This window comes from Pituophis catenifer, unplaced genomic scaffold (assembly GCF_029215685.1).
Source record: "Pituophis catenifer annectens isolate HBS135680 unplaced genomic scaffold, rPitCat1.0.hap2 SCAF_9, whole genome shotgun sequence".
NCBI classification, from domain to species: Eukaryota; Metazoa; Chordata; class Lepidosauria; order Squamata; family Colubridae; genus Pituophis; species Pituophis catenifer.
Genome location: NW_027256889.1, coordinates 5,870,752 through 5,896,865, shown reverse-complemented (window position 1 = coordinate 5,896,865; position 26,114 = coordinate 5,870,752). Strand labels below are relative to the sequence as shown.

The 26,114-nt window shown below is 46.0% G+C and overlaps 1 protein-coding gene across 1 annotated transcript in view; it reads right to left on the bottom strand.

The window, feature by feature from the left end:
* Positions 1 to 1,361: 1,361 nt before the first annotated feature.
* CADM4 (cell adhesion molecule 4) overlaps positions 1,362 to 26,114 on the bottom strand; it is a 169,042-nt gene continuing 144,289 nt past the window's right edge. The window contains exons 2-9 of the mRNA XM_070949756.1: positions 17,526 to 17,672; positions 17,108 to 17,260; positions 14,541 to 14,675; positions 12,764 to 12,925; positions 8,868 to 8,958; positions 4,732 to 4,904; positions 3,294 to 3,422; positions 1,362 to 1,508 (exon numbers count right to left, since the gene is read on the bottom strand). Of these exons, the coding sequence (XP_070805857.1) occupies positions 1,399 to 1,508; positions 3,294 to 3,422; positions 4,732 to 4,904; positions 8,868 to 8,958; positions 12,764 to 12,925; positions 14,541 to 14,675; positions 17,108 to 17,260; positions 17,526 to 17,672 (1,100 nt within the window). The 3' untranslated portion in view covers positions 1,362 to 1,398. The remainder of the gene's footprint in view (positions 1,509 to 3,293; positions 3,423 to 4,731; positions 4,905 to 8,867; positions 8,959 to 12,763; positions 12,926 to 14,540; positions 14,676 to 17,107; positions 17,261 to 17,525; positions 17,673 to 26,114) is intronic.

Here is a 26,114-nt window from a genome sequence, read left to right as displayed (position 1 = left end):
GTTGGGTCAGAGAGCAGGATGGTCATCACCACCTACACAAAAGGGAGGGAGGTAAGAGGAGGAGCTGGAGACAAGTAATCTGCATTCACCAATATATTTAAGCCGGCCGGACTTAAAAACATAACAATAAAAAAATAGCCACTTAGTCTTCCACTTTCCGCAGAAGCTGGCCCAACAAAGCTGTGCTGCTGTCCAGGTGGACGGATGACGAGGGGTGAACATGGTGTGGGAATTGGATGCTCAGGTGGCCTTTGTGGGTCCCATTTCCTGCCGTCCGGCCAAGAATGTCACAATAACAAGGATGAGACAGACAGACAGACAGACAGACACCCCCCCCCCGTCCTCTTCCTCCCTCCCTCTCCCTCCCTCGCCCTCCCCAAAACTATCATGGCTTTGAAGAAATAAAACCTGCTTCTGACAGCCCAAGAGTCCTCGAGCAGCCCGGCCCTGACCGGGAAAAGCATGCAGCCGAAAAGGATTTCCCCCCCACCCTGAAGAGACACCCCTCCCCCCCCAAAGACATCCCCAAGACGCCTCGCGGGGCAGACGGCCATCACGACGGCACTCCTGAATGGCGGGATGGCGGAGGGCGAGGGACGCAGACACAAGGTATCTACATGGTCATCCAGAACCCGGAACTCAAGGTCAAGGGTTCTCCATCCATCCAGAAGACCGGGATGGCCCCCAAAGCTACCCCCCATTAGCCCTGCCCTCCCTCTCCAGATACTGTGAATCTCAGTGCTAATACCTGGGAAGGTCGGATATAACAAGCAATGGGGGGGGGGAGGGGGCACTGGGACGTCCCTCACCTTCAACATCCTATGGGGCTTCCACCTCCCATTTGGACTTTATATACAAACAGTCCCTTTCCCCCCCCTCCCTCAAAAGTACTGATTCCACCCCAAAGGGGGGAAAAAAATATGCAGCAGCTCTGTCCCCCATCCCGCTTTTTTTTTTTTCGAGGGGGTGGGGGACAGAGCTAAGCATGCCTACCCAGCCCTACCAAATTAACCGGGTGGGGATGAAAAGGTTTTGGTGGAAAGAGGCATCTGAAGGCAGAGGAGGGAGGGGGTGGAGCTTCCTGGATAAGGGGAGGGGTTAAAAAGTCCTCGGTTTCAAAAATCAAACCGGGAAAAGAGTGGCAGCTGCCGGTGGTCGGTTTTGTACACGATGGGGTTTTTTTTTTTTTTTGTATTCCTTAAAGCATCTTTTCGTTCGGGTTTTTTCCGTTTTTGAAGCCAGCCCTCCCCACCCACCCCAAGCCGGCTTTTCTCCAATCCTCTCTCCCCTTTTCCAGCACGCACCCCTTCCTTCCTTCGCCAGCTTCTCCCCACACAGCACCCAACACCCCTTCCCCCCGCTTCTCCTCCTCCTCCTCCTCCTCTTCCTTTCCCCGGCTTAGATGAAAAACTCCTCCTTGCGTTTATGACCATCTCCGCCATTCAGAAAAGCCTCGCGGGCTTCTCCGTGCTCATCCAGACCGCTGGCCTCGTGCGTCAAGTAGGAACCTGTGAGGGCAGAAAAGAGGGGTGAGGGGGGAAGAGAGAGAGAGGGGGTGGATTAAGTGTGTCCCCCAAACTGGCTCCACTCTTGTCTAGTTCAGGGGTGTCCAACCAGAGGTGGGATTCAGCCGGTTTGAGCGAACCGTTAGCCTTCTCCCCCCCTCCCCCCCAGGCCCTCCGGAGATAGGAAACAGCCTGTTTCCCTACTTCTGGTGGGCCCAGAAGCCCCGAAAATCAGCTGGCTGGCACGCTCATGCACGCCAGAGCTGAGCTGGCGAGCCCATTGATATGGCTACACGTGCCACCTGTGGCACGCATGCCATCGGTTTGCCATCACGGTGCTAGGACTTATTTTCCGGTTGGGTCTTATTTTCGGGGGGAAATAAGAGCCTGGTTTAGCTCTGCAGACTAAAGCACCATAATTAACATCCAGCTGTCTGCAATTACACCAGTTCAAATCTCTCCAAGGCTCAAGGTTGACTCAGCCTTCCATCCTTTCTAAGGTAGGTAAATTGAGGACCCAGTTTGTGGGGGCAATAAGCTGACTTTGTATAAATATACAAAAGTATGAAGGCTATTGCTTAATGCATTGTAAGCCGCCCTGAGTCTCTGGAGAAGGGTGGCATATAAATCAAATTATATATATATATAAAAAAAAGGTATTCTCTGGGTAACAGAACAAAGATGATAAGGAAGAGCCAGCCAGGCATCTGGCTTTATGGTTTGGGCAGCCCTTGTCAATCCAGTGCCTTTCAGAGGTTGTGACCGTCATCCCACCAGCCACAAGAGACATCGTGGCTGCAACAGAAGTCTTACAGCTGTGGCTCTAAGGTGGGACCGCTTTGCCTGGAAGACTCGTGTTTAAGAATTACAAGTGAGATCACAGCCCATCAGGGCTGAATCACAAACCCATCCCAATTCGACTGGATGCCAAAAAAACAGCAGCTTCAGTCCAGGAAGGCAGACAATAATAACTCTTGCAAGCCACAGGAGAACCAGCAAACCATGACACTCATAGATCATGGCAAGTGCCATCATATTTCAATCCAACTCACACACCTACATGCTGTTAGCTCTGGCGCATTATTTAAGGTATGTACAAGGCCAAGTTATTTGTGAGGCTGAAGGTATCTGCTCATCCCACTAGGTCAGATAGACTAGAGATTCTATGGGGTGGGGACTTCGGAGGCACACCTTCTCTGTAGCCACCCCAGATCTTTAGAATAGCCTACTGAGATACTGAGAGCACGCGGTGGCTCAGTGGCTAAGATGCTGAGCTTATCAATCGAAAGGTCGGCAGTTCAGCGGTTTCAAATCCCTAGTGCCGCGTTAATGGGGTGAGCTCCCGTTACTTGTCGCAGCTTCTGCCAACCTAGCAGTCCGAAAGCACGTATAAAAAATGCAAGTAGAAAAATAGGGCCCATTTTTAGCCTCCCAAACCCCCCATGCGTCATATTTTTGCCCTCCCCGGCCCCCAGGAGCACTTCGCAGGCCTCCCAAACCCTTTGTGCATCCCGTTTTTGCAAAAAAATGGGATGCGCAGAGGGTTTGGGAGGCCTGCGGAGTGCTCCTGGGGGCCGGGGAGGGCAAAAACTTTTTTTTTCTTGTTTACCACTTTGAAATCTTGGTGCGTCTTATACTCCGGTGTGTCTTATAGTCCGAAAAAATACAGTACATGCTTGCAATGCCCACTTAGAAGCAATCCGAAAAAGAACACCAGGTTCCCATTCATTGGTCAGAGGTGAGAGATGAGGTTACTTAAAGAGACCCTCCTGGGTTCCCCTCACTAACCTTTCTGCCGGATGGAGCACCACACCATGACGATGAGTACGCAGATGACGAGAAAGACGAGGAGAGCCAGGATGCCCCCCACAATGGCATAGGGCACTGAAGTCTGGGCCTCTACAATAGCCCCAGGATCTGCAAAGGACAAAGAAGGTGCTGAAGACACGAAAGGAAGGTGGAAACGTCTCTGGCAAGAATTGCGCTGCTTTGCAAAAGGAAAGGGGGAAGGAAGGGTCTCCTCCATTTTTCCTGTTTCTGGCCACCCTCCCTCTTGGCAGAGGGGAGCCAAGGGCCCGCAGCCAACAGGGAGCCATTTCCACCCCAGGCCTCAGCAGAAAACGTTTCACCTTGATTTCTGTGGAGATTCTCAAGTCATCCAGGTCGTGGTTGTCCCATGTTTTTTTTCCCCAGAGGCAACTGGGCTTTCTTGTTTTTCTTTGAAGACGTTTCACTTCTCATCCAAGAAGCGTCTTCAGTTCTTCAGAAGAGAAGAGTCCTCCTTCAGAGCTGAAGAAGCTTCTCGGATGAGAAGCAAAACGTCTTTAAAGGACGTTTTGTTGGATTTCACCTTGACACCTTGAAAGGATGAGCTTTGCAGTTGGTCCTCATCAACAGCTGGCTGACCCAGACTGAAAGGGGCTCCATCTCCATCTGGTGGCCGCCATCTTGTGCTAGTTTTACATGAAAGGCATTGGGCAGGGAGTGGGAGGAGGAAGGGGGTTTAGTGTAGATCAGGAGTGTTAAACTCAAGGCCCGGGCCCGGATCCGGCCCACAGGGTGCTTTGACCTGGCTTGCGGGGCCGCCCTGGAAACAGCAAAAGACTGGCCTGCGGTGCCTCTGCCAGTGAAAACGGAGCTCGCGAGGGCTATGGGCAGCCCTCCCGGGCTCCATTTTCACTGGCAGAGAGTTGCAGGAGGCCATCACAGCCGAAAACGGAGCTCAGGAGCCTGTTTTCTCTGCAAAGCGCTCGGGCCGCCACAGGCGCCCCTGACACAAGTGACATCGAGCTGGCCACGCCCACCCTGGCCATGCCGCCCTCTTGCCCCCCCCCTCCAAATCGAGTTTGACACCCCTGGCGTAGATAGTCACTTCTCTACTCAGTCACTGTCCAAAGTTAAATATTGGGACCAGAATTTCCAGTGCTAATCAAATTGGTTGCTAAGCGACTCGTGCCTGATTTTTTACAACCAGGGCTGGGTACGCAGGGGGGCACTGCATTATGGGTGTGGGAATGCCCGCGCACGACCCCCCCCGGTGCCCCACCACACCGCGCTTTTGGCACACGACGGCAAAAAGGTTAGCCATTGCTGTCCTAGACCCAAATGCGAGGGCTGGATCTGGGACCACAAAGACCAAAAGGAGCAAATGCCGGAAGATCGGGAATGTGAGGTTCTAGGTTGAGGCAGAAGCCGAGGTGGCTGCAAAATTTTTGCTTTGACTTACCATAAACCACCAGAACGTACTGGTCCGAGGACCGTCCATGTTTATTGGCCACTTGGCACGAGTAGGTGCCGTTATCCAGCATGCTGAGGCTGGGGATGGTCAGGACTTCGCCCTCTATCAGGGCTCGCTCGGGCAACGTGTCATTCGCTCGGCTCCATTTAATGTCTCTGGGCCTGAAAGGGGCACCCGAAAGAATCTGTTAGCCTGTGCCTCAACCCCGCCCTCCTTCGCTGGTGCCGCCTTCTGGCCACCAGCACAGCATCCTTTCCACCTACACACACACACACACACATACTTTCGAAAAAGCAGCTCTTTTCTCTTCAAGGTTATCCGCTGCCAGACCAGGTGATGGATGGACACGTGAGGCAGTGGCTGGATCAAGGGGCACTCGAGTAATAACTCTGCTCAGGAATTGTACCCATCAGTCAGGCGGGTCAGGGAGAGAGGCAAGGACAACTTGTTCACAAAAGGGTGGGAGAAAAAAATTGAGGATCGGGTCTCGGGACCTGTAGGAAGTTAGCACCCACCCATCTCCTAGAAGAATGAAATATTCTAGGAAATATTAAAAAGGCAAAATATGATACCTCCCTGGATGAGAAATGGAGAAACATGTTTTTTGAGGCAGGAAGCAGGCTCACTCTTAATAGCTGCCACCCTCCTCAATAACCCACAGCAGATGTCAGCACTTAAGAGATAAAAAGATAGCTAGGTCTATTCATAAGCAAATGCCCTCACCCAAGATCCAACAAAGGTAGGGTTGTCTACCCATTTAGCAACATAACTCACCACGTGGCACCTGGGGAGATTGCATCACCCAGCAAGGCTCAACCAAGCCTGGGACTCAAAAGACAACCTACAAAGTTACCCAGGCATGGCCCCATGGGAGTCTGACAACCAATCAGAATACAAGCTCAAATTCAAAGCCCAACAGAGGGTATAAATCTCTTTCTCTCTTTCATCCATGTGCTTTTTTGCCCAGGACCTCAACGCCATGTGATCCTGTCCACCATTAAACCATCTTTTCAAGCAGTTTCCATGTTTCCAGTGTCTTTCTCCCCACTTGGAACTGAACCCAGATGGACATTTCTTCCAACCCTAATGGGACAGGCAGACATTTAGGCAAAATGGCTGGCTTTATTATAATGATGGTAGCCATAGCCAAGACAGGAATCCTTTTTCTTAAAAATATATATATATATATTTAGTTTATTAAAAAAAAAAAGTTAAAATACAAAACACCAAACTATTGGGAGGGTGGGGTGGGGAAAGAAAAAACACAAGAAAGAAGACATTAAAAAGTGCCTTTTTAAAAAAAGTTTAACCCATATATACATAGAGTAGCATCCTTCCTGATTGGATGCTAATTAATATAATACAACAGTGTGAATCTCCCACTCCTTACAAAACAGGCCAAAAGAATTTTATATCAATAACAAAATAGTTAAGAGGGAAATGATACATATAATACACAAAGATATAAAAACAATAAAGATTATCCATAATAATGAAAAGGGGAAAAAAAAGGGGGCAAGATTAAAATCCCCCAAACCTTCTGTTAACCAACTGTTATGGTAATTGACTCATAGAAAATTTACCACACGCTTCAATCCAACATCATCCCCCAAAATTAAGCCTAATTGATCCCGGATCCGATAACCGTGTCTAGCAATTATCAGTGGCTGATTGGTTAAATACAATAAATCCAATTTTCAAAGCCAATCTACCCAGGACAGAAATCCTGCCCCCTCTTGTGCAGAGAAAAGCAACAAAGATGATTAGGGGACTGGAGGCTAAAACATATGAAGAACGGATGCAGGAACTGGGGATGTCTAGTTTAATGAAAAGAAGGACTAGGGGAGACATGATAGCAGTCTTCCAATATCTCAGGGGCTGCCACAAAGAAGAGGGAGTCAAGCTATTCTCCAAAGCACCTGAGGGCAGGACAAGAAGCAACGGGTGGAAACTAATCAAGGAGAGAAGCAACTTAGAACTAAGGAGAAATTTCCTGACAGTGAGAACAATTAATCAATGGAACAACTTGCCTCCAAAAGTTGTGAATGCTCCAACACTGGAAATTTTTAAGAAGATGTTGGATAACCATTTGTCTGAAGTGGTGTAGGGTTTCCTGCCTGAGCAGGGGTTGGATTAGAAGACCTCCAAGGTCCCTTCCAACTCTGTTATTCTATTCTATTCTATTCTATTCTATTCTATTCTATTCTATTCTATTCTATTCTATTCTATTCTATTCTATTCTATTCTATTCTATTCTATTCTATTCTATTCTATTCTATTCTATTCTATTCTATTCTATTCTATTTTTGTGCCTGTTGGCATTAGCGGCAAAATACAGAGATGAAAGACAGACCAGAATTGTTGACACAATGAGCCAGGAGCAAGCAAGGGTTTGTTTCCTGTCCTATTTTTGCATATTCTTTTTTTTTTTCCCAAATTGCATCTCCTTCGCCAAGGTTATATAAAACAACACGCCAAACCCGACCGTCGGAGGAGAAAAGTGACTCAAATGTGCATGTGCCACCAACAGCTATTCCTCTTCTAAACTGCCATTGGCTGTGAAAACTGTCTCCCATGTCTCATTTTTCACACATGCACGCACACACCGTTTTTGAAACAGCTGATGCTCCAAAACAGAGAGAAGTCAAAATTGAAATCAACATCTCCCGGAAGAGAATGAGATAATTTGTGCTAGATCAAAAAGGTTCTCAGTTGGTTTATAATAATAAGAACTTTATTGTCATTGTACACAGTATGTAGTGGCAAAAAAAAAATAGGGCTCCCCCATCACTAGATTGGACCAATCGAATTGTAGAAATTAAGATTTAGGTTTGCACGGTGGGAGGGGCAGGAGTCAATGAGTCTTGAAGTTCATCATCATCATCATGCTGGCTGGGGAATTCTGGGAATTGAAGTCCACACATTTTCAATAGTCAAGGTTAAGAAACACTGTTTTATGGCATTCCACTCCAGTAACTTTAAACTCTGGCCTCCATTTCGTATTTGGTTCTGCCCTTCAAGCCCAAAAATTTTATTTTAGAAATGGAACCAGTTAGTGGACCTTGAAATCTTAAAGTTTTTTTTTTTTTTAAAGGCAGAACTTTCAAACTTAAAATCTGCCCAGTTCTTTTCTAAGACATCCTGTACCCTGGGCTACAGGCAGGGTGAGAAATTTATTTATTAGATGTTTATCCTGCTTTTACTATTTTTATAAATAACTCTAAGCAGCAACCAGAGCTAATACTCCTTCCTCCTCCTATTTTCCCCACAACAACCCTGTGAGGTAGGTTGGACTAAGAGCGAGAGAGACTGGCTCAACATCCCCCAGCTGGTGTTCATGCCTAAGGCGGGACTAGAACTCACTGTCTCCTAGTGATTGGCTCAAAGTCACCCAGTCGACTTTCATACCTAAGGTGTGACTAGAACTCACAGTCTCCTGGTGATTGGCTCAAAGTCACATAAGCTTTCATGCCTAAAGCAGGACTAGAACTCACTGTCTTCTGGTGATTGGCTCACCCAGTCAGCTTTCATGCTTAAGGCAGAACTAGAACTCACACTCTTCCCAGCATGCTCTCTGGGGAATTCTGGGAGCTGAAGTCCGCACAGCTTAAAGTTGCTAAGGTTCAGAAACATTGCTCCAGAATTCCACACCCACACCCATTGGCCACGCTGGCTGACAATCAGAAATCTGCAAGTTCTCAGGTTCCCAGGCTGGCTGATCAGCTGTTCTCCAGGAACTGCTTTCCCCATCAAGAGACCCAAAAGAAAAAAGGTCTTTTGTGAAAAGTTGGGTTTTTGATCTATTGTTTTAGTTAAAATGCAGACAGAGGCAGATTTGGTCTAATAATCAATACCCTTGGTTGATGAAGCCCAAAATATTCCAATATCTTACTTGACAGCTCTCATTTGTTAGGGGTCGCCAATTTCAGCTTTTCTCAGCACCAGATTTGGGTTTTAATAAATGTCAGTAAAAATTGGTTTAAAAAAAACAAACAAAAAAAAACAGGATAACCGCTGCCATAACCATGTACTTCTTTTTCCCAGGTTTTCTGCACAAGGTTCTTTCCTGCTGCCACCAAAATAAGTCCAAAATATACTTTTTCCCGTCCAGAAGAAGGACTTACAGTGGGTTGCCGTTTACAGCGCAAGTCAAAATTAAGGTGTCTCCTTCCCTCATGACTCCCTGAGGGGGATGAATTCTTGCTGTGGGTGAATCTAGAAAAAGAGAGAGAGAAAAAAAAAAGAACCGAAATAATAATAATATCCTGCTAACAATTTGTAGCCAATACAAAATATAAATAAAAAATTTGTATCCTCAAAAGACCCTGGAGATTCCTGCCTTTTCTTGGCTTAAAAATACACAAACTCTTCAAGAACAAGTAGACGCAAACTATAGAACCAATTGTTCCCTCAGAATGTAGGAATCTGATCTGACGCCACAGCAAGTTTAGAATTATTTGCAGGTAGCCCTCGAGTTACGACCTTAATGGCTCATGCCCATCATGGTTTTAAATCGTAAGAGTCATAAAATGGATCAGCCACATCACCAACCTGATTTTTTGACCTCTGTTGTGGTGCTTGTTAAGCTAACGTGGTGGTAGAAAGTGAATACAGCGGTCACCGAGCAAATGCCGTGGTGGTCATTAAGCAAATCTATTGTAAGTGCCAGTTTGGGGCATAAACCATGGTCACGCGACTATGGGATGCTAAAAGGTAAAGGTAAAGGTTCCTCTTGCACATATGTGCTAGTTGTTCCTGACTCTAGGGGGCGGTGCTCATCTCCATTTCAAAGCCGAAGAGCCAGCGCTGTCCAAAGACGTCTCAGTGGTCATGTGGCCGGCATGACTAAATGCCAAAGGTACACGGAACGCTGTTCCCTTCCCACCAAAGGTGGTCCCTAATTTTTCTACTTGCATTTTTTTACATGCTTTCAAACTGCTAGGTTGGCAGAAGCTGGGACATGTCACGGGAGCTCACCTCATTATGCGGCACTAGGGATTCAAACAGCTGAAGTGCCGACTTTTCAATCGACAAGCTCAGCGTCTTAGCCACTGAGCCACCGCATCCCTTCATGGGATGCTACAAATGGTTATAAATGCAGCCAAACTGTCGAGCATCTGAGGTAATAGGATTGCATGTGGGGGGGGGGCAACTGTTGGAACTTTGGATTCGGGTCATAAGTCCCCTTTTTGAGTCCTGTTGCAACTTTGAACTGTCGCTACGTCGTAAGTCAAAGACTAGCTGCATTCCCCTCGGTAGCTTTCCTTTAACAAGGACGGTCGAATTAAAAGACAGAGGCAGATGTTGGCTTCCGTCAAACATGTTCAGGTTGGTTCAAAATGTTTCAGACAGCTCATTGAAGGAGTCCCTTTGTAGCCATTGTAGGAGGGAACTCACGGAAGCAAAGAAATATCAGAGCCCGGTCGCCCTTATTCCGACATACCAATTTGAATCAAAGGCAGAAGCTTGAGGGAGCTGCAGCTTTTGTGAGCTTTTGAATCCAGTGTGTGAGTCGGAAAAGGTGCTCCCGGTTTCCTTCTGATCTCTGGAAGGAATCCTGGCATCCGTCTCCGTGTGACAGCCTTTCAGATTTTTTGACGAGTTGCTATCCTTGTTCCTTTAATCTCTCTTCACAAGATTTAGTTTCCACTCCTCTGACCGTCTTCTCACACTTCTCAGAACTAGTTCCAGATTGCCTTTTTTCCCCCTCCCCCTCCTTTTTCTTTTCTTTCTTTCTTTCTTTTTTGACTCATATCACACGGCTGTCTCAGGCGGCTGTCTCTTAATACGCTACCCTTGCAAGTTCTTCTCCACAAAAGAGGCAGAGCCAAGCTAGAATTTCCCCGCTCCGCAGAGGTGCAATTGATCCGTTTCCCTAAAATATTAACTTTGCATTTGACAACGTGTCCAGCCTCCCGGTTAGCTTCCTGCCCTCTTTCCCAGCTGATCAAGACCGTTTCAAATTTTATTTCTGCCTCCTTAGAATATTAGCTAACCTGCTCAGCCAAGGGTCATCCGCAAATGATCAGCATTCTCTCTGCTCCCTCATCAAAAGTCATTAAAATGCTGGAGAGCCGGGGCTGAACTGTGATGCATCTTCGCTCCCCCCTCTGATGAAGAACCTTCTCTGCACTCTTTGACCTAAGTTTTTCAAGCCAGCTATCTGTCTACTTCATGTCACACCACCCAGCCTACACTTAACTACTTTGCTAATCAGACTACGGTAGAGTGTACTTGTTCAAATGCTGCTTCTGGGCTTCTCCGCGGCATCTGGTTGATCGATGGGAAAACAGGACATTGAACTAGATGAGTTTTTAATCTGATCTGAGAAAGCTGCTCTCGCTCTTTGTTCTCCAGTTTAAAATGCTGGAGTCAAGCTATTCTCCAAAAGCACCTGAAGGCAGGACAAGAAGCAACGGGTGGACACTAATCAAGGAGAGAAGCAACTTAGAACTAAGGAGAAATTTCCTGACAGTGAGAACAATTAATCAGTGGAACAGACTGCCACCAGAAGTTGTGGGTGCTCCATCACTGGAGGTTTTTAAGATGAGATTGGACAACCCTTTGTCTGAAGTGGTGTAAAGTTTCCTGCCTAAGCAGGGGGTTGGACTACAACAGTGATGGCTAACCTTTATGTCACTGTGTGCCTGCATCCATAATGCAATGCACGCATGACCGACACCCCCCCCCCCCGTCACGGCCCATTTTGGGCCTAGCAGGCCTCCCTGCAGCCTCCTGGGATCAAAAACAGACCACAGGGAGCCCGTTTTTGGTCCCAGAAGGCTGCAGGGAGGCCTGCTAGGCCCAAAACGGGCCACGGGGGGGGGGGGCGCTGCACCCCCACACTCCCTACCGCCCCCTGCACATGTGCACGTGACCCCCCTGTCCCCCACACATGCACATGCGACACCCCCCCCCGGGTAGGCAGAGATCTGAAAATCAGCTGGCTGGCAGGAGGTGCGCGTATACGGGGTGGAGCTGAGTTGGGCGATGGCTCGTGTGCCCTGTGGTACACGTGTCCCTATCACAGGACTGGAGGCCTCCAAAGTCCCTTCCAACTCTGTTATTCTACTCTATTCTACTACTATTGGTTTTTTATATATATCCAAAATATAGCACAGGACCCCTTCAATACCCAGGCTCTGGCAGAAACTCTGAGATTGAGGAAGATACATGCCACCCATAGAGTGAGAAGGGAGTTTAAAATATACATATATAACTTTATATATATATATATATATGCTTTCTTTACATGCTGGATTTGTAAACCAGTAACTTCTATAGCCAGAAGTGTGAACGTTTTACATCACTATCCCCCTCAGAAACTTCATCCATCATTAATGCCTTTAAAAAAAAACCTACACTTTATTTATTGTCAACAACCTTAGAAACCTGCTAGTAGGCAGAAAAAGGCAGAATAAAAAAAAAAAAATTCAAAATGAGTGCGTAACGTAGTAAAGCTGTTTTTCAAGCACAGCTCCCAAAGCAGAGCAGCTAAATAAAATATTTTAAAATAATAAGCCAAGAATTAATATTGATATTAATAGAATAGAATAACAGAGTTGGAAGGGACCTTGGAGGTCCTCTAGTCCAACCCCCTGCTTAGGCAGGAAACCCTACACCACTGCAGACAAATGGTTATCCAACATCTTCTTTAAAATTTCCAGTGTTGGAGCAGTCACAACTTCTGCAGGCAAGTTGTTCCACTGATTAATTGTTCTAACTGATTGACTAGATTAACTAATTCTACTTTAATAGAATTTTGCAAGTCTGAAAGTACTTCAGACTGTCTGTCTGTTAGGCCAGATCCTTGCTTAATTTTTTCCTCTGACCGATAAGCCACCGAGGGTTCATAATTGCTGCCTCCTTCATTCCAACAAGACAGGGAAAAAAAGGGCAACCAGGATGCAAAATGCAACATGGCTCCATTTCTCGATCTCGCTAACCCAATCCTGTCTTACAAAATCTTTCTACCTCTCCTGCCCCCCTCCCTCCCTAGGGAGCTCCAGCGGTCACTTACACTGTACATCTAGCACGTACTGCGTCTGCTTCCGCTGACCACGCAGTGCCGGGTGGATGGCTTCGCACGTCACAATGCTGCTGTGGTCCTTGCGATCCACCCGGAAACGCACCATGCTGTTGATGCTGAATACTTTCCCATTTTCTTGCTTGCTGCTTGTTCCTGAAATACACACAAATGGTGCACCAGCCCCGTCAGATAACCCTAGTGAGCAGTTAACAACTCCCCTTTAAATCAGGGGTGTCTGACCTTGGCAGCTTTTAAGATATGTGGACTTCAACTCCCAGATATGTACCATGTTTCCCTGAAAATAAGACCCTGTCTTATATTTTTTTTGAATCCTGAAATAAGTGGTTGGTCTTATTTTCAAGGAGGTCTTATTATTTTAGGGAGCATGAAGCAAGATGGGGATCTTTTTGCTGTCTTACCTGATTTCCAGCTCTGTCTCCCTAACCGTAACCAGAGGGAATGGCAGGAACCGGCTGCACATTTAAATATTTTCAGGGAGGGCTTATTTTCGGGGGGGGAAGGCTTATTTTAGTGCATGCACTCAAAAACCCGATTCAGTTTATTATCCCGGGAAGTCTTATTTTCGGAGAAACAGGGTATTATACCAGGGGTGTCAAACCCAATTTCAGTGAGGACTGGATCAGGACTGTGGTTGACTTGGGGGGGGAGTTGCGACTGAGTGGGTGTGGCCGACTGGGTGGGCATGACCAGCTTGACCCCACTCCCCAAACTGCTGGCATGTTTCCTCTTTGCATTGGGTAGACCAGGCCGAAGCCACGTTGGCCTGATGTTGCCACTTTGTACTGGGTAGACCGGGCCGAAGCAGCGCCGGCCGGCCCCTTACATTTCCCAGGATGGCCCCACAGGCCGGATCCAACCACATCACAGTCTGGATGTGGCCCGTGGGCCTTGAGTTTGACACCCCTGTATTATATGGATGATCTCAACAACTGACTCTGGGTGGACTCAAAATAAAAACAATTTAAAACATTACAAAAGTTAACATACACAATGGACAAGCAGCATCAACCCAAATCACTAGCCTAACTAAGAAGACGGTCCCTCCACAACTTTGATGCCCCCAGGCCTGGGCAAAAAAAAACCCTGTATCTTTATTGGAGAAATAGTTGTTGTCCATCCAAAATTGTCAGGCGGGAACTCAAAAGTGCTTTTTTTATTTAAAAAAAAAAAAGTCAACTGGATTGTTTTTTAGGAGGAGGAGAGGAGGAGAGGAGGAGGAGGAGAAGGAAAAAGAAGAGGAGGAGGAGGAAAAGGAAGAAGAAAAAGAAAAGGAGGAGGAAGAAGAGGAAGAGGAGGAAGAAAAAGAAGAAGAAAGAAGAGGAGAAGGAAGAAGAGAAGGAAGAAGAAGAAGAGGAGGAGGAGAAAGAAGAAGAAGAAGAGGACGAGGAGGAAGAAAAAGAGGAGGAGGAGAAGGAAGAAGAAAAAGAAGGAAGGGGGAAGGAGGAGGAGTTCCACTTCTCATCCAAGAAGCTTCATCATGGATGGAGCTCCTTGGATAAGAAGCGAAACTACAGTCCAGATACCTTTTGAGCACTTTTGAGACAACTATGACCTGGATGACAGAGACTCTCCATAGACATGTAAGGCAGACGTATCCTCTCACCACTCAAGGCATCTAACTGGAGGATAGATCAAGTGGAAGAATAGGTTGACTTTGGCCTAAACGCCAACAGGAGAAGTGGTGCCTGGATCCCACTTCCCAGGAAATATATTCCACAGGGGCCCAATTCAGCATTTGGAATGACACCTTTTATCTCTTTCCGGTCCCGGTACCAGCGCAGGGTGGCCGCAGGGCGTGACCTGGGAACACTGCAGGTGAGTTCAACTTCTCCTCCTTCTACCGCCTGTTCCTTCACCTCCACTAAAGGACTGTCCGGGGGAACTGGAAGAAGAAAAACCAGGCAGATCATTAGTCATCCCCTCCTTCACCTCACATCCCATGGCTGAATCCTTCACTCAGTACCTGAACCGCCTCCAATGCGGCAACTTTCTTAATTAATATTTCAACGGTTAGTGATAGTTGGGAGGAGATGTCTTCACCCAAGCTTCTGAGTTCGGAGAAGGTCATTTTAGGAAGGAAAACAAGGGACTTAGCCTTCTACAATGAAGCAAAGAAGAAAAACAAAGAGAGACCCAAGGGATGGGCATGAATTTCTGAAGATTACAAGGGTTTGCTAAATCCCTTGACCTCTATTTGTTCCTTCCAACATTTCGTGCTTGCAAAATAAGATAGATTTTTTTTTTTTAAAAAAAAGGAGTTATAGCTTTTGTTTTACTTGCATCAATGCTTCCACTGATGTTCTCCTAAGGACGAATCCAAATCTTCTCTCTCTCACTCTCACTCTCTGAAGATTATCTGCTCCCCTACTGCCAAAGGCTGACCTTGAAAAACGATCATGTCTTCTAATAGTCTTTTGTCTGGCAGGTTAGGTAGATTCCTGAAAGTGTGACTTTCAGAAAGGCTACAGCTCAGCGTCAAAGCACATGTTCAGCCCGCTAAAGATCTTAGGTTCAATCTCTGAGCTCTCCTGAGGGGGAATAAAGCAGACGGGTCTGAAATTGTGGACAGCTATTGAAGCCCGTCTAGACAATCGTATTGCCAGAATGTTCTTTGCACCGGCAGCTTCCAAAACATACCTGATTTTTTTTTTTCCCCTTTGGGTCGGCTGCAGTCAGACTTAGAGGCAGGGGTGAGATTCAGCTGACTCGGACCAGTTCAGGTGAACAGGTAGCTCTGAGGATCAGCTGAGAGTGAACCGGTTCGCTCCGATAATCAGCTGGGCCCGCCTGCCCGCTTCTGCGCTATACCGACCTATATTTCCTTTGTTTGAAGCCCAGCTGATAGGCGCGGCAGAGCGGATTGCCATGCCTCAGCTGTTTTACTCGCTGGGACTGCAGTAAAAGGCTGTACTTCCTGAGAATGCTCAGGAAGATAAATCTATCTCAGCATCTACTTCTGTCTTACTATCGCAGCACCATTGAGAGTGTCCTGACATACGGCATTCTTGCATGGTATGGGAGCAGCTCTGTAGCGGACAAAAAAGCTCTACAGAGAATCATTAAAACCGCCCAGAATATCATCGGACTCTAGCTCCCAACCTTGGACGATATCTTCGAATCTCGCTGTTTGAGAAAGTTGCATAACAGAGACTCTTCCCATCCCTGCTTACAATCTTTTTGGACTGTTGCCTTCTGGCAGAAGATACAGAACAATTAAAACTCGGACCTCACGTTTTCTGAATAGTTTTTATCCCAGAGCTATAATTGCACTCAACAATGAACTAAAGGGCCACCATCAGTGAGCTGTTGGATAGCATTACTTGGTCTGTTGTGTGGATGTTTGGGTGGTTCAGAGGTGGGGAATTGTGGTATTCAGCCAGTTCGCACCACTTCAGGAGAACCGGTTGTTAACTTTCTGAGCAGTTTGGCGAACTGGTTGTTGGAAGAAATCATTAGGGCAGAGAACCAGTTGTTAAATTACTTGAATCCCACCATTGTGGAGCACCCACAATTTCTGAAGGCAAGCCCTTCCACTGATTAATTGTTCTTACTGTCAGGAAAATTCTCCTTAGTTCTAGGTTGTTTCTGTCCTTGGTTAGTTTCTTGCCTTCTGGTGCTTTGGAAAATAGGGCAAGACAAGAAGCAATGGATGGAGTGTTTTTGGGGATTGTTACCCTTTTCCTCCAAAATAAGACATCCCCTGATAATAAGCCCAATCGGGCTTTTGAGTGCATGGCAATAAGGTCAAGCGCTTATTTCAGGGTTCAAAAAAATATAAGACAAGGGTCTTATTTTCGGGGAAACATGGTATGTGTGTTGGACCTGGTCTTTGGGTATTAAGTGAATTTCGTTGTATGGGTATACTGTGTATACACGTACAATGACAATAAAGTTATTATTATTGTTGTTATTATAGAAGATAAGTTTTAGAACTGTTTTCAAAAGCACTGTGCGCAGGGGAAGCGTGTGTTTGGACCACTCACATGGGAAGCAAGCATGTGTGCACAAAGCGGGTGCTCAGCGAACCAGCTGTTACACCGGTTGAATCTCACCACTGCTTAGAGGGGTGAACTTTAGAGGGATGAGTTTTAGGAAATGAGTGAAAAGCTCTTTGCCAGATTGAAGAGCAACACATACACACTGAACAGGGGAGGCAAATCCTGGTCAAGTGGTGGTGGTGGTGTGTGTGTGGGGGGGGATATTCAGTTTAAAAGACTAAACTATGGGTGTCCAACCTTGGCAACTTTAAGATTTGTTGGACTTCAACTCCCAGAATTCCCCAGCCAGCCAGTTGCTTAGCAGGGTGACGCCTACCCAGGACTGTAAGGATGGCAATCTGATGATGAGTGTCTTCTGTGTACAGCTGGCAATAGTATCCACCTTCATCTTCCAGACGGGCGTTGGAGAGCACAATGCGGACTTGTTTTTGGGTGAACTCCACCAACTGGAAACGTTCATCCTTCAAGGCTGTAAGGAGCAGAAGGGAAATGTGTCAGTTGTGGACAAATAAAACAAACAAGGATCATCTTCATCTCCCAGGTCACAACAAGCCACAGTCATGGTTCTGAACACTCCTGGTCTCCAGTCCAGGACAACATTGTAGATCAACATGGAAGGAAAATCAAGAAAGTAGATGACCCAACTTCCATGTGCTTCGTGGCTCTTTAGATCAAACCGAGATCCCATCCCCAGCCCACAATTTGACACCTTGAAGCCTTAGAAACAAGGTTACCTCGCGTGCCGTTGAAGAAGAGCGTCTGCCGAGATGGATTCTGGATCACCACGATGGAACCATCGTATTGGTGCAGTTTGCAATTGATCTCAGCCTGTCCGCCTTCTGCTACCGTCACATTCTCAGCTTGGACCTCCTGAGCTCTAGCTGGGATGGAGAAAAAGAGAGAAGGGGTTACCAGCCTTATTTCCTGGAGAAAGGACATCTGGTCATCATCAAGGAAGTCTGCTTACTGGGTGGACCTATTCTTATCAAAACCAGCTTCTTGCAAAGTTGATGTACTTCAAGGTAGCTTTGGAAATTCCGTGTCGGTGAGAACTAACTCAAAATAAGGATGAGCAAGCTATATCCCTAAGAAATGAATTACTGCCACTTCAAGAGTGTCCTCCAAGCAAACCCCAGAGTGGAGCAGAAGAGGTCAGAAAATGAGTCAGAAAAACCATGCTGCTCCCCAACTTCAGCTGCCACATCTGGGTTGCAAAACTCCCCCTGGCCATTTGATGGCAGGAGAGAGTAAGAGTTCTTTGCTATTAGCTAGTGTTTATCCAGTAATCGTCATTTTGCCCAAATATGATTGGCCTACCTAATAATGTGATGGCGAACCTTTTCGGCACCGAGTGCTGAAAAGGTCGCGTGGAAAGGTCGCACATCCACGCGCACGCTCATCAGGGCCGTGCTCTGGAAAAGCCGAACTTCTGGGTTCTAGCGTGCATGCGCGCCTGACAATCAGCTGGCCAGCAAGTGAGCATGTGCAGGCCGGTTTCCGACACTGCCATGCACATGAATGGATCGCGCTCTGGAAAAGCCGAACTTCCAGGCTCTGGCACGCATGCACACCCACAATCAGCTGGCTGGCACACATGTGCTCACTGGTTTTCGGCACTGCCGCGCACACGAAGGACAGCTGATCGTAACACGCACATGTGTGCCCGAAACTCGGAAGACAAACAGGGAAGGCCGCGTGACCCGGGTGACATGGCTTCACATGCCACTTTGGGCACGCATGCTATAGGTTCGCCATCACGGGTCTAGCCTCACTATTGGTGTGTGTGCGTGTGTGTGTTTTTTATTATAATTTTGTCCCAATAAAGGAGAATATTTATAGCTCAGTGTTACGCCGAGGGCTCCTTGATGCTAGTGCTGTGATTAGCACTGATAATGTTATCTAGTTTGGATAATGAAAGTCTGCAAGAAAGCAAACCAAGCTCAGAGAGCACCAAGGATTCCTTATTATAATTTTGGCTTGTTTTATGGGAGGCCATCTAGAACTATTCATCTGCCTAACTGGTTTATGCAGACTATAATCTGAATGATAATGGTCAGCGGTCAGCGGGTGGAGAGCCTTGCCAAGCGGCTAAGAGCCGGAGGGAAATCTGGACGATCTCCTTCTCGTCCTTTGAAGCTTAACTAATCGTCCTTCCCATCCTCACAAGTCAGCTATTATTCCACAGAGGCGTAAACAAGAGGACATCGGAGTAACACACAAAAAAACGGTAAAGTAAAAACGTGAAAAGAGGAGGGCATGACAGGTGTTGCTGGAGAATTCCTTATAGGAACAGCCTCATCCCGGGTGTGTGGATTACAAGGCATAATAAAATAAAATAAAATAGCAGGTTGCATGGCCTCGTGTAGGCATTTCAGGGACTGCGTGCAATCCTAGGGAAATACACAGTGCTTCGTTGAACCCAGTCCTGGCGGGTATTTATTTATACCTCTTAACAATCCCCCCCTTTTTCCCTGCCTGTAGGACAACACGGAAAATATTAAAACCCTTTTTATAAACAGCACAGAGACAAAAGGGCCCCAGGCCAGTGTTAGCACCGTGTTCTTCCCACAGCATGCTTCAGCCCCTGTTAAATAAATGCTAAGTAGTGGAAACCTCCCTGCTAATAGGCTTAGCGCGATTCCAAGGTTCGCCGGTATTATCCATGCTAAACGCCAAGAGGCACTGTACACAACCCTGCACAAGACAAACGCGACATAAACTGAGCTTTAAACTTGTGACTTAGCCGCAGCCTTCACTGCATCGCTTTCAACTCCGGGCATTTTGAAATGGGGAGAGGGTTTGTAATAATTATTTATTTATTTATTTATTTTATTGAATTTCTATACCGCCCTACTCCCGAAGGACTCAGGGCGGTGCACAGCCATAAAATAAAACACATAGATATACAAAATTTAAAATCGAATAAAATGAATTAAATAAATTTGGCTGAATTAATACCCATAATTTAAAATACCCATATTTTAAAATACATTAAAAATTTAAAATTTACACTTAGAAGGGAGAAGATTTAGGCGAGGCCAGCTTGATGAAATAAAAGCGTCTTCAGCTCGCGGCGGAAGGTGCGCAGATCCGGAATCCTCCGTATCTCTGGGGGGAGCTGATCTATTCCATTCCATTCCATTCCAATTTCTATTTTATTGTTCTGTTCCTGTTCTGTTCTGTTCTGTTCTGTTCTGCTCTATGTTACGCTACGCTACGCTATGCAGTGGCGCAGTAGTTAAGAGTGCAGTAGTTCAGGCTACTTCTGCTGACTGCCAGCTGCCTGCAATTTGGCAGTTCAAATCTCACCAGGCTCAAGGCTGACTCAGCCTTCCATCCTTCCGAGGTGGGTAAAATGAGAACCCAAATTGTTTTGGGCAATAGGCTGACTCTGTAAACCGCTTAGAGAGGGCTGTAAAGCACGGTAAAGCAGTATATAAGTCTAAGTGCTATTGCTATTGCTATTGCTATTGTTATTGCTAATTCTATTCTATTCTATTCTATTCTATTCTACTCTATTCTATTCTATTCTATTCTATTCTATTCTATTCTATTCTATTCTTCTATTTCTATTCACTACTCAAAATGTGGGGATGCAAAGGTCTATCAAAGAAGAGAGGAAGTGAGAGATAGAGGACCTGGGGCGATGGACTGCAGGAAGTCCTCGACTTATGACCACAATTGAGCCCCAAATTTATGTTGCAAAGCGAGTCATTTGTTAAGTGAATTTTGCGACCTTTCTTGCCACACTCAAGACTGAAGAGTCCCTTGGGAGTTGGGTGACATAGAAATACGATTAATTAAATTAAATTAATTAAATCGCTGCAATTGTTAACCATCATAAATATGAACCAGTCGCCAAGCATCCGAAATTTTGCTAAATCTGGCCTAAATCTTCCCCTTTTTAAATGTGGGAATTTTAAATTTTTAAATTTTAAATTCGTCTTATTTATAGGGGCATGGGTAAGGCGTTTTAAATTGGGGAGCCATTTTGAATTTAATTCTGTTTTAAACGTATTTTTAATGTTTATATTGTATGTTTTTTAATTTTGGCTGTTCACCGCCCCGAGTCCTTCGGGAGAGGGGGCGGTATAAAAATCTAATAAATAAATAAATAAATAAATAAATAAATGTGACCATGGGGATGATGCTGCAACAGCCGTAAATTGTGAAAAAACGGTCATAAGTCCCTTTTTTCAGTGCCATCGTAACTTTGGAAGGTCACTAAAAGAACGGTCGTAAGTCAAAGGCTACCTGTACATGAGAAGTGTTTTTTCTAAGTGGCAGTCAAATTGGTGAGAGAGAGAGAGGGTGAGCAAGCTCGTTCCAAACCAAGGGATGTGATGTTTGGCCATTTTGTATGAAGGTGGCCCCACCAAAAGTGTTTCTCTGGCATCTCAAAACCACACACAAAAATGTCTGCCTGAAGATAATCCCCTCTTGTCATTCAGAAGGACTTTTTTTTTTTTTTTAATTTTGCAGGTTGCATAAATTATGCATCCGTGTGGCAAAGTTCCTCACTTTAAAATGATTACACGGTGTCGATTATTCCTCCCCCGTTTCACCCCGTATCACATCGTCGCGCCGTTCAACCACAGAATTAAAAGTCTAAAAAGCATCCGTAGTAACCCATCACCATCTGGGTACACCCGAAGACAACAATCGATGCTGGTCCAAGACACCTGAAGGGCACCCAATTCCGATTCTGGCCTTGCCACCTCCACTCTGTGAATGTTGTTTTCGTGTTTAGGGAGGTCTCAAAGCAATACAGAGCGGAGATGTGAACAAAAGCCTCACAAACATCTCACAGGTGCAAGGACAAAAGAGCACACAGGCAAACATGGACAGGAAATCTCTCCAGAAAAGGTCTGTCTCTCTCTTCAACCATAGCCCAGATTATCATCATCATCATCATCATCATCATCATCATCATTTAACAACCCCATAATCCCTTACGGCAGTGGTTCTCAACCTTCCTAATGCCGCGACCCTTTAATACAGTTCCTCATGTTGTGGTAACCCCCAACCATAAAATTATTCCCAAGACCATTGAAAATATGTGTTTTTCGATGGTCTTAGGCAACCCCTGTGAAAGGGTCGTTCGACCCCCAAAGGGGTCACGACCCACAGGTTGAGAACTACTGCCTTACGGGGTGGAGTCCTGGCAACTGAATGGAGCTAGCAAAGCGTTTAATGGCCGGATGCCTTTCCTGTCGCCAATGCAGAGTTTTGTTCAGGAGATATATTCTCACTGTGCCCAGAGAGAGAAATATCTGCCTCTACCTAGGATCGAACTCACAGCCTCCCGATTGTGAGGCGAGAGCTCCACCTCTAGGCCACCGCACCACTCTAACCACAGCCCAGATTATGAGGGTGTAAATGTTTGTCCTTATCTCCAGCAATTCCAGGATACCACATGGTGGTAGTACCCACGCTGCTCTCCCACCTCTCCACCCTGCAGATGGGCAGCAGGTGGATGATGCCCTCCTTGCCAGAAAAGTACAGGTAGTTCTCGACTTACGACAGTTCATTTAGTGACCGTTCAAAGTTACAACGGCACTGGGGAAAAACAAAGTGATTTATGACTGTTTTTCACACCTCCAACCGTTGCAGCATCCTTATGTTCATGTGATCAAAATTCAAAGGCTTAGCAACTGACTCCTATTTACGACCGGGGTCATGTGATCACCTTTGCCGGCCTTCCGATAAGCAGAGGGGAAGCCGGATTCAGTTAAAAATTGTGACAAGAAAGGTTCGTAAAATGGGGACAAAACTCACTCAACAAATGTCTCAACTTGGCAACACAAATTTTGGACTCAACCGTGGTCGTAAGTCGAGGACTACCTGTACTACCTTGGGTGAGGTTTAGTGATTTAACAACCACAGCAAAAAAAAAAAAAAAAAGATTATACTCATTAAACAACCACTTTGCTTAACAACAAAAATTCTGGTCCCAAGTCTAATCATAAATCAATCTGTATGTTATAGCAGGGGTCCCTAATTCTTTGGACTGGGACCCATTACTGGGCCACGGCCTGTTCGAAACTGGGCTGCGGGAGAAATGGGCAAGAACACACGCATGAAGCTCCAGTTGCAAGAGTGGTGGACAAGCACAAGAGATACTCCACTCGCTCGCTTGAGTGAAGGTTTGCACGAGTGTGCGCCCACCACTCACACTCTCTCTCTCTCTCTCACACACACACACCGGACCAGGCCGCCAAGCTGGAAAGGTTTGGGACCGTTGTGTTATAGCCCACGCTTTGAAATGATACGGAACAGATCTTACCTTTTTCTTTTAATCTGACATCTTTTTATAAGGTTTCATTACCATATTCCCCCCGGGGTCTTCTCTTCTCAAGCCTGAGCAGCATCCCCAATTCCTTTGATTTTTCACAGAATTATAGAGTTGGAAGGGATCCCAAGATTATCTAACCCAATCCTTTGCAACGTGTAGGAAAAGCAATTAAACCCTCTGTGAGAAGAGGCTGCCAGAGATAGAGGAGCTAAGACTATTCCGCTTTGAATGAGATTCTCAGTGCCAGGAAGTTTTTTCCTGCGATTTGAAGGAAATTTCAGGTCGCTGCAAACCTACATTTGTTATTTCTGGATCTAGTTTCTGGGAGCTATGAAAATAAAATCAGCTTTTGACCATCTTCTTATGTTCCTGTTGCTTCCCAGGCCTTAATTTCTACTCCCTGCTTACAATCATAATAGGGGCTGGAATTCCCATCGCTAAGCGAGGCGATTGTCAAGTGAGGGGTGTTCGATTTTATGATCTTTTTTGCCAAGTTCGTTAAATGAATCATATACTCAGTAAGCGAATCCAGTTCCCCCTTCGACTTTGCTTTTTGGAAGCCAGCTGGGAAGGTCCCAAATGACCCTGGAATGCTACAACCATAATAAATATTTACCAGTTGCCAAGTGCCCAAATTTTAACCACATAACAATGGGGGGGGGAATAGAGTGATGGTCGGCTAAACAAATAGCTATAAGTCAATGACTACCTGTATTTGGATACAAACCCACCTGCCTAAAAAAGATTTGTAGAAAGGTAAAGCTCTGTTGAACATCCCGGAGAAAAAGGCACCGTTATCTTTTAATAAAGAAATAAAACAAAAAGAGAGAATGAAAGGGTGGTGAGTGGGTGGAAGAGTGGAAGGAAGAGGTGAAAGGTATCTCTGTGGATTTTCTGGGGTTTTTTTTGAAGACGTTTCATTTCTCATCCAAGAAACTTCTTCAGCTCTGACTGGATGGTGGGGAATGGAAGGATTTATATTCCTTGCATACAGCTGGACATTTGCATCCTTTTGGAGGGTCCTTGAAGTGGATTTAGAAGATCTATCAAGTGCTTCAACGGCCCTCTAAAAGGATGCAAATGTCCAGCTGTCTGCAAGGAATATAAAAGCTTCTATTCCCCACCATTCAGTCAGAGCTGAAGAAGCTTCTTGGATGAGAAGTGAAACGTCTTCAAAGAAAAACCAGAAAGTCCAGTTGCCTCTTAAAAAAAAGCACTTTTGGGACAACCATGACTTGGATGACTGAGAATCTCCATAGATATGCATCTCTTTGAAGATAAGCAATGCAGAGGTTCTACTCTAGTGTAAAGCATCCTCTTCCTCTCCCAATCGTTGTCTCCATCACCTCCTTCCAACGTCCAACATTTAAAGCCTGCCTGGAATTCCTGGGGAAACATTCCCACCATATGCTTCTTGCAAGACTAGAAAATGCCAATCCATTCAACAGGGCACCATGCCAGAGACGGAGGAATTAACTCAGCTGCCACAAAGGATCTTCTAGAGCAGGGGTCTCCAACCTTGGCAACGTTAAGCTTGGTGGACTTCAACTCCCAGAATTCCCAGCCAGCTTGCTGGGAATTCTGGGAGTTGAAGTCCGTCAGGCTTAAAGTTGCCAAGGTTGGAGACCCCTGCTCTAGAGCACTGGAAGTGATGGCAACAAATCCAGGCCAAAGACCAAGACCACCAAGACTCGACTCTCTTTTGACTTCTCACAAAACTGGGCATCAGTTTCAGACAATGATGCCCAGAGTCTGGTTTGCCCAATCTGGACCAACCAACTTTCCAGGATGCCAGCCAGTGACTAATAGGTTTGATCTGAATCCTCCTCTATGGAATCCCTTCTTTTTTTTTCAAGCAACTTTGCCCCAAATAACAAGACCCAGAAGAGAGGCAAGAGATTGTACGATCATTATTCATGAGTACCATTTCCCCTTTGATCTGTCCCCGAGCGCTTGGGGCCAGCTCGGGTAAAGGCGCGCACATCCATTTTTAAGGGAACTGCAGAAGAGAAAAACGTCCAAAAGATTGCGCCTCTCAGAGAAATACGCTAATTTGTTGTGTCAGCAAAAAAAAAAAAAAAAAAAAGGGAGGACCGAAGAGTGTGGGGCTGGTAGGGGAGATGAGTAGCTCTGTCTTAAGTAATAGGTCTACATTATTTCTGCCTTTGGAATAAGCCCACGCGGGAGCAGAGAGATGGTTTTTTTAGCCGGACTGTCAAACTCCCTCCAGGAAACATCTGGAGTGCTGAGTTCTTGCGGCATGAACCTCACTGCAAGGCGAACGCATCCGGCAAATACAGCTCCATTACCTGAACTAATAAATCTGTCAAATTTCTCAGGCTGATTTTAAGCGGTCTTGATCAACGCACGCTCCATTCCACAACAGCAGGGCAACAATTCATTCACGACGGTTCTGGCTGAGCTACGCCAGCGGAGAACACTCGCCTGCGGCTGCGTTCAATGCGGCTAACTTGCCGGACCTCCTGAAGAGAGAAAAGAACGGCCTTCCGAGCAATGAGGCGGAGACGTCCTTGTTCAAAAAAAATAAAATAAAAATATAAAGGAATATTCTTTCATTCCGCCCCCACTCCCCTCCCCGGAGGTCGCCATCCTTGGCCAAGCAAATGTCAAGCCACAAGATAACCCAACTTAGGCATGTGGGAAATAAGACTGGGCTTTTGTCCACTTAATAGCATGACGGGAGAATAAATCAGAAAAAGCGGAGACAGAAATTAAAAACAGCAGGGATGGATTTGGTAGGAGAGAAGGGCAGAAGGCGGGAAAGCATGCAGATTTCATAGCGCTTTTTCCATCAAATGTTGCAGGGTTCACTTATTTATTTATTTATTTGTTTGTTTCCACGCATAAAGATGAGAATACAGATAGTCCTTGACTTACGATTGCAATTTGAGCCCATAATTTTCTATCGCTACGCGAGACAAAAACGAATTTTGCTCCGTTTTGCAACCTTTCTTGCCACCATTGTTAAGTGAATCAGTCACATGGTTGTTAAGTGAATTGGGCTTCC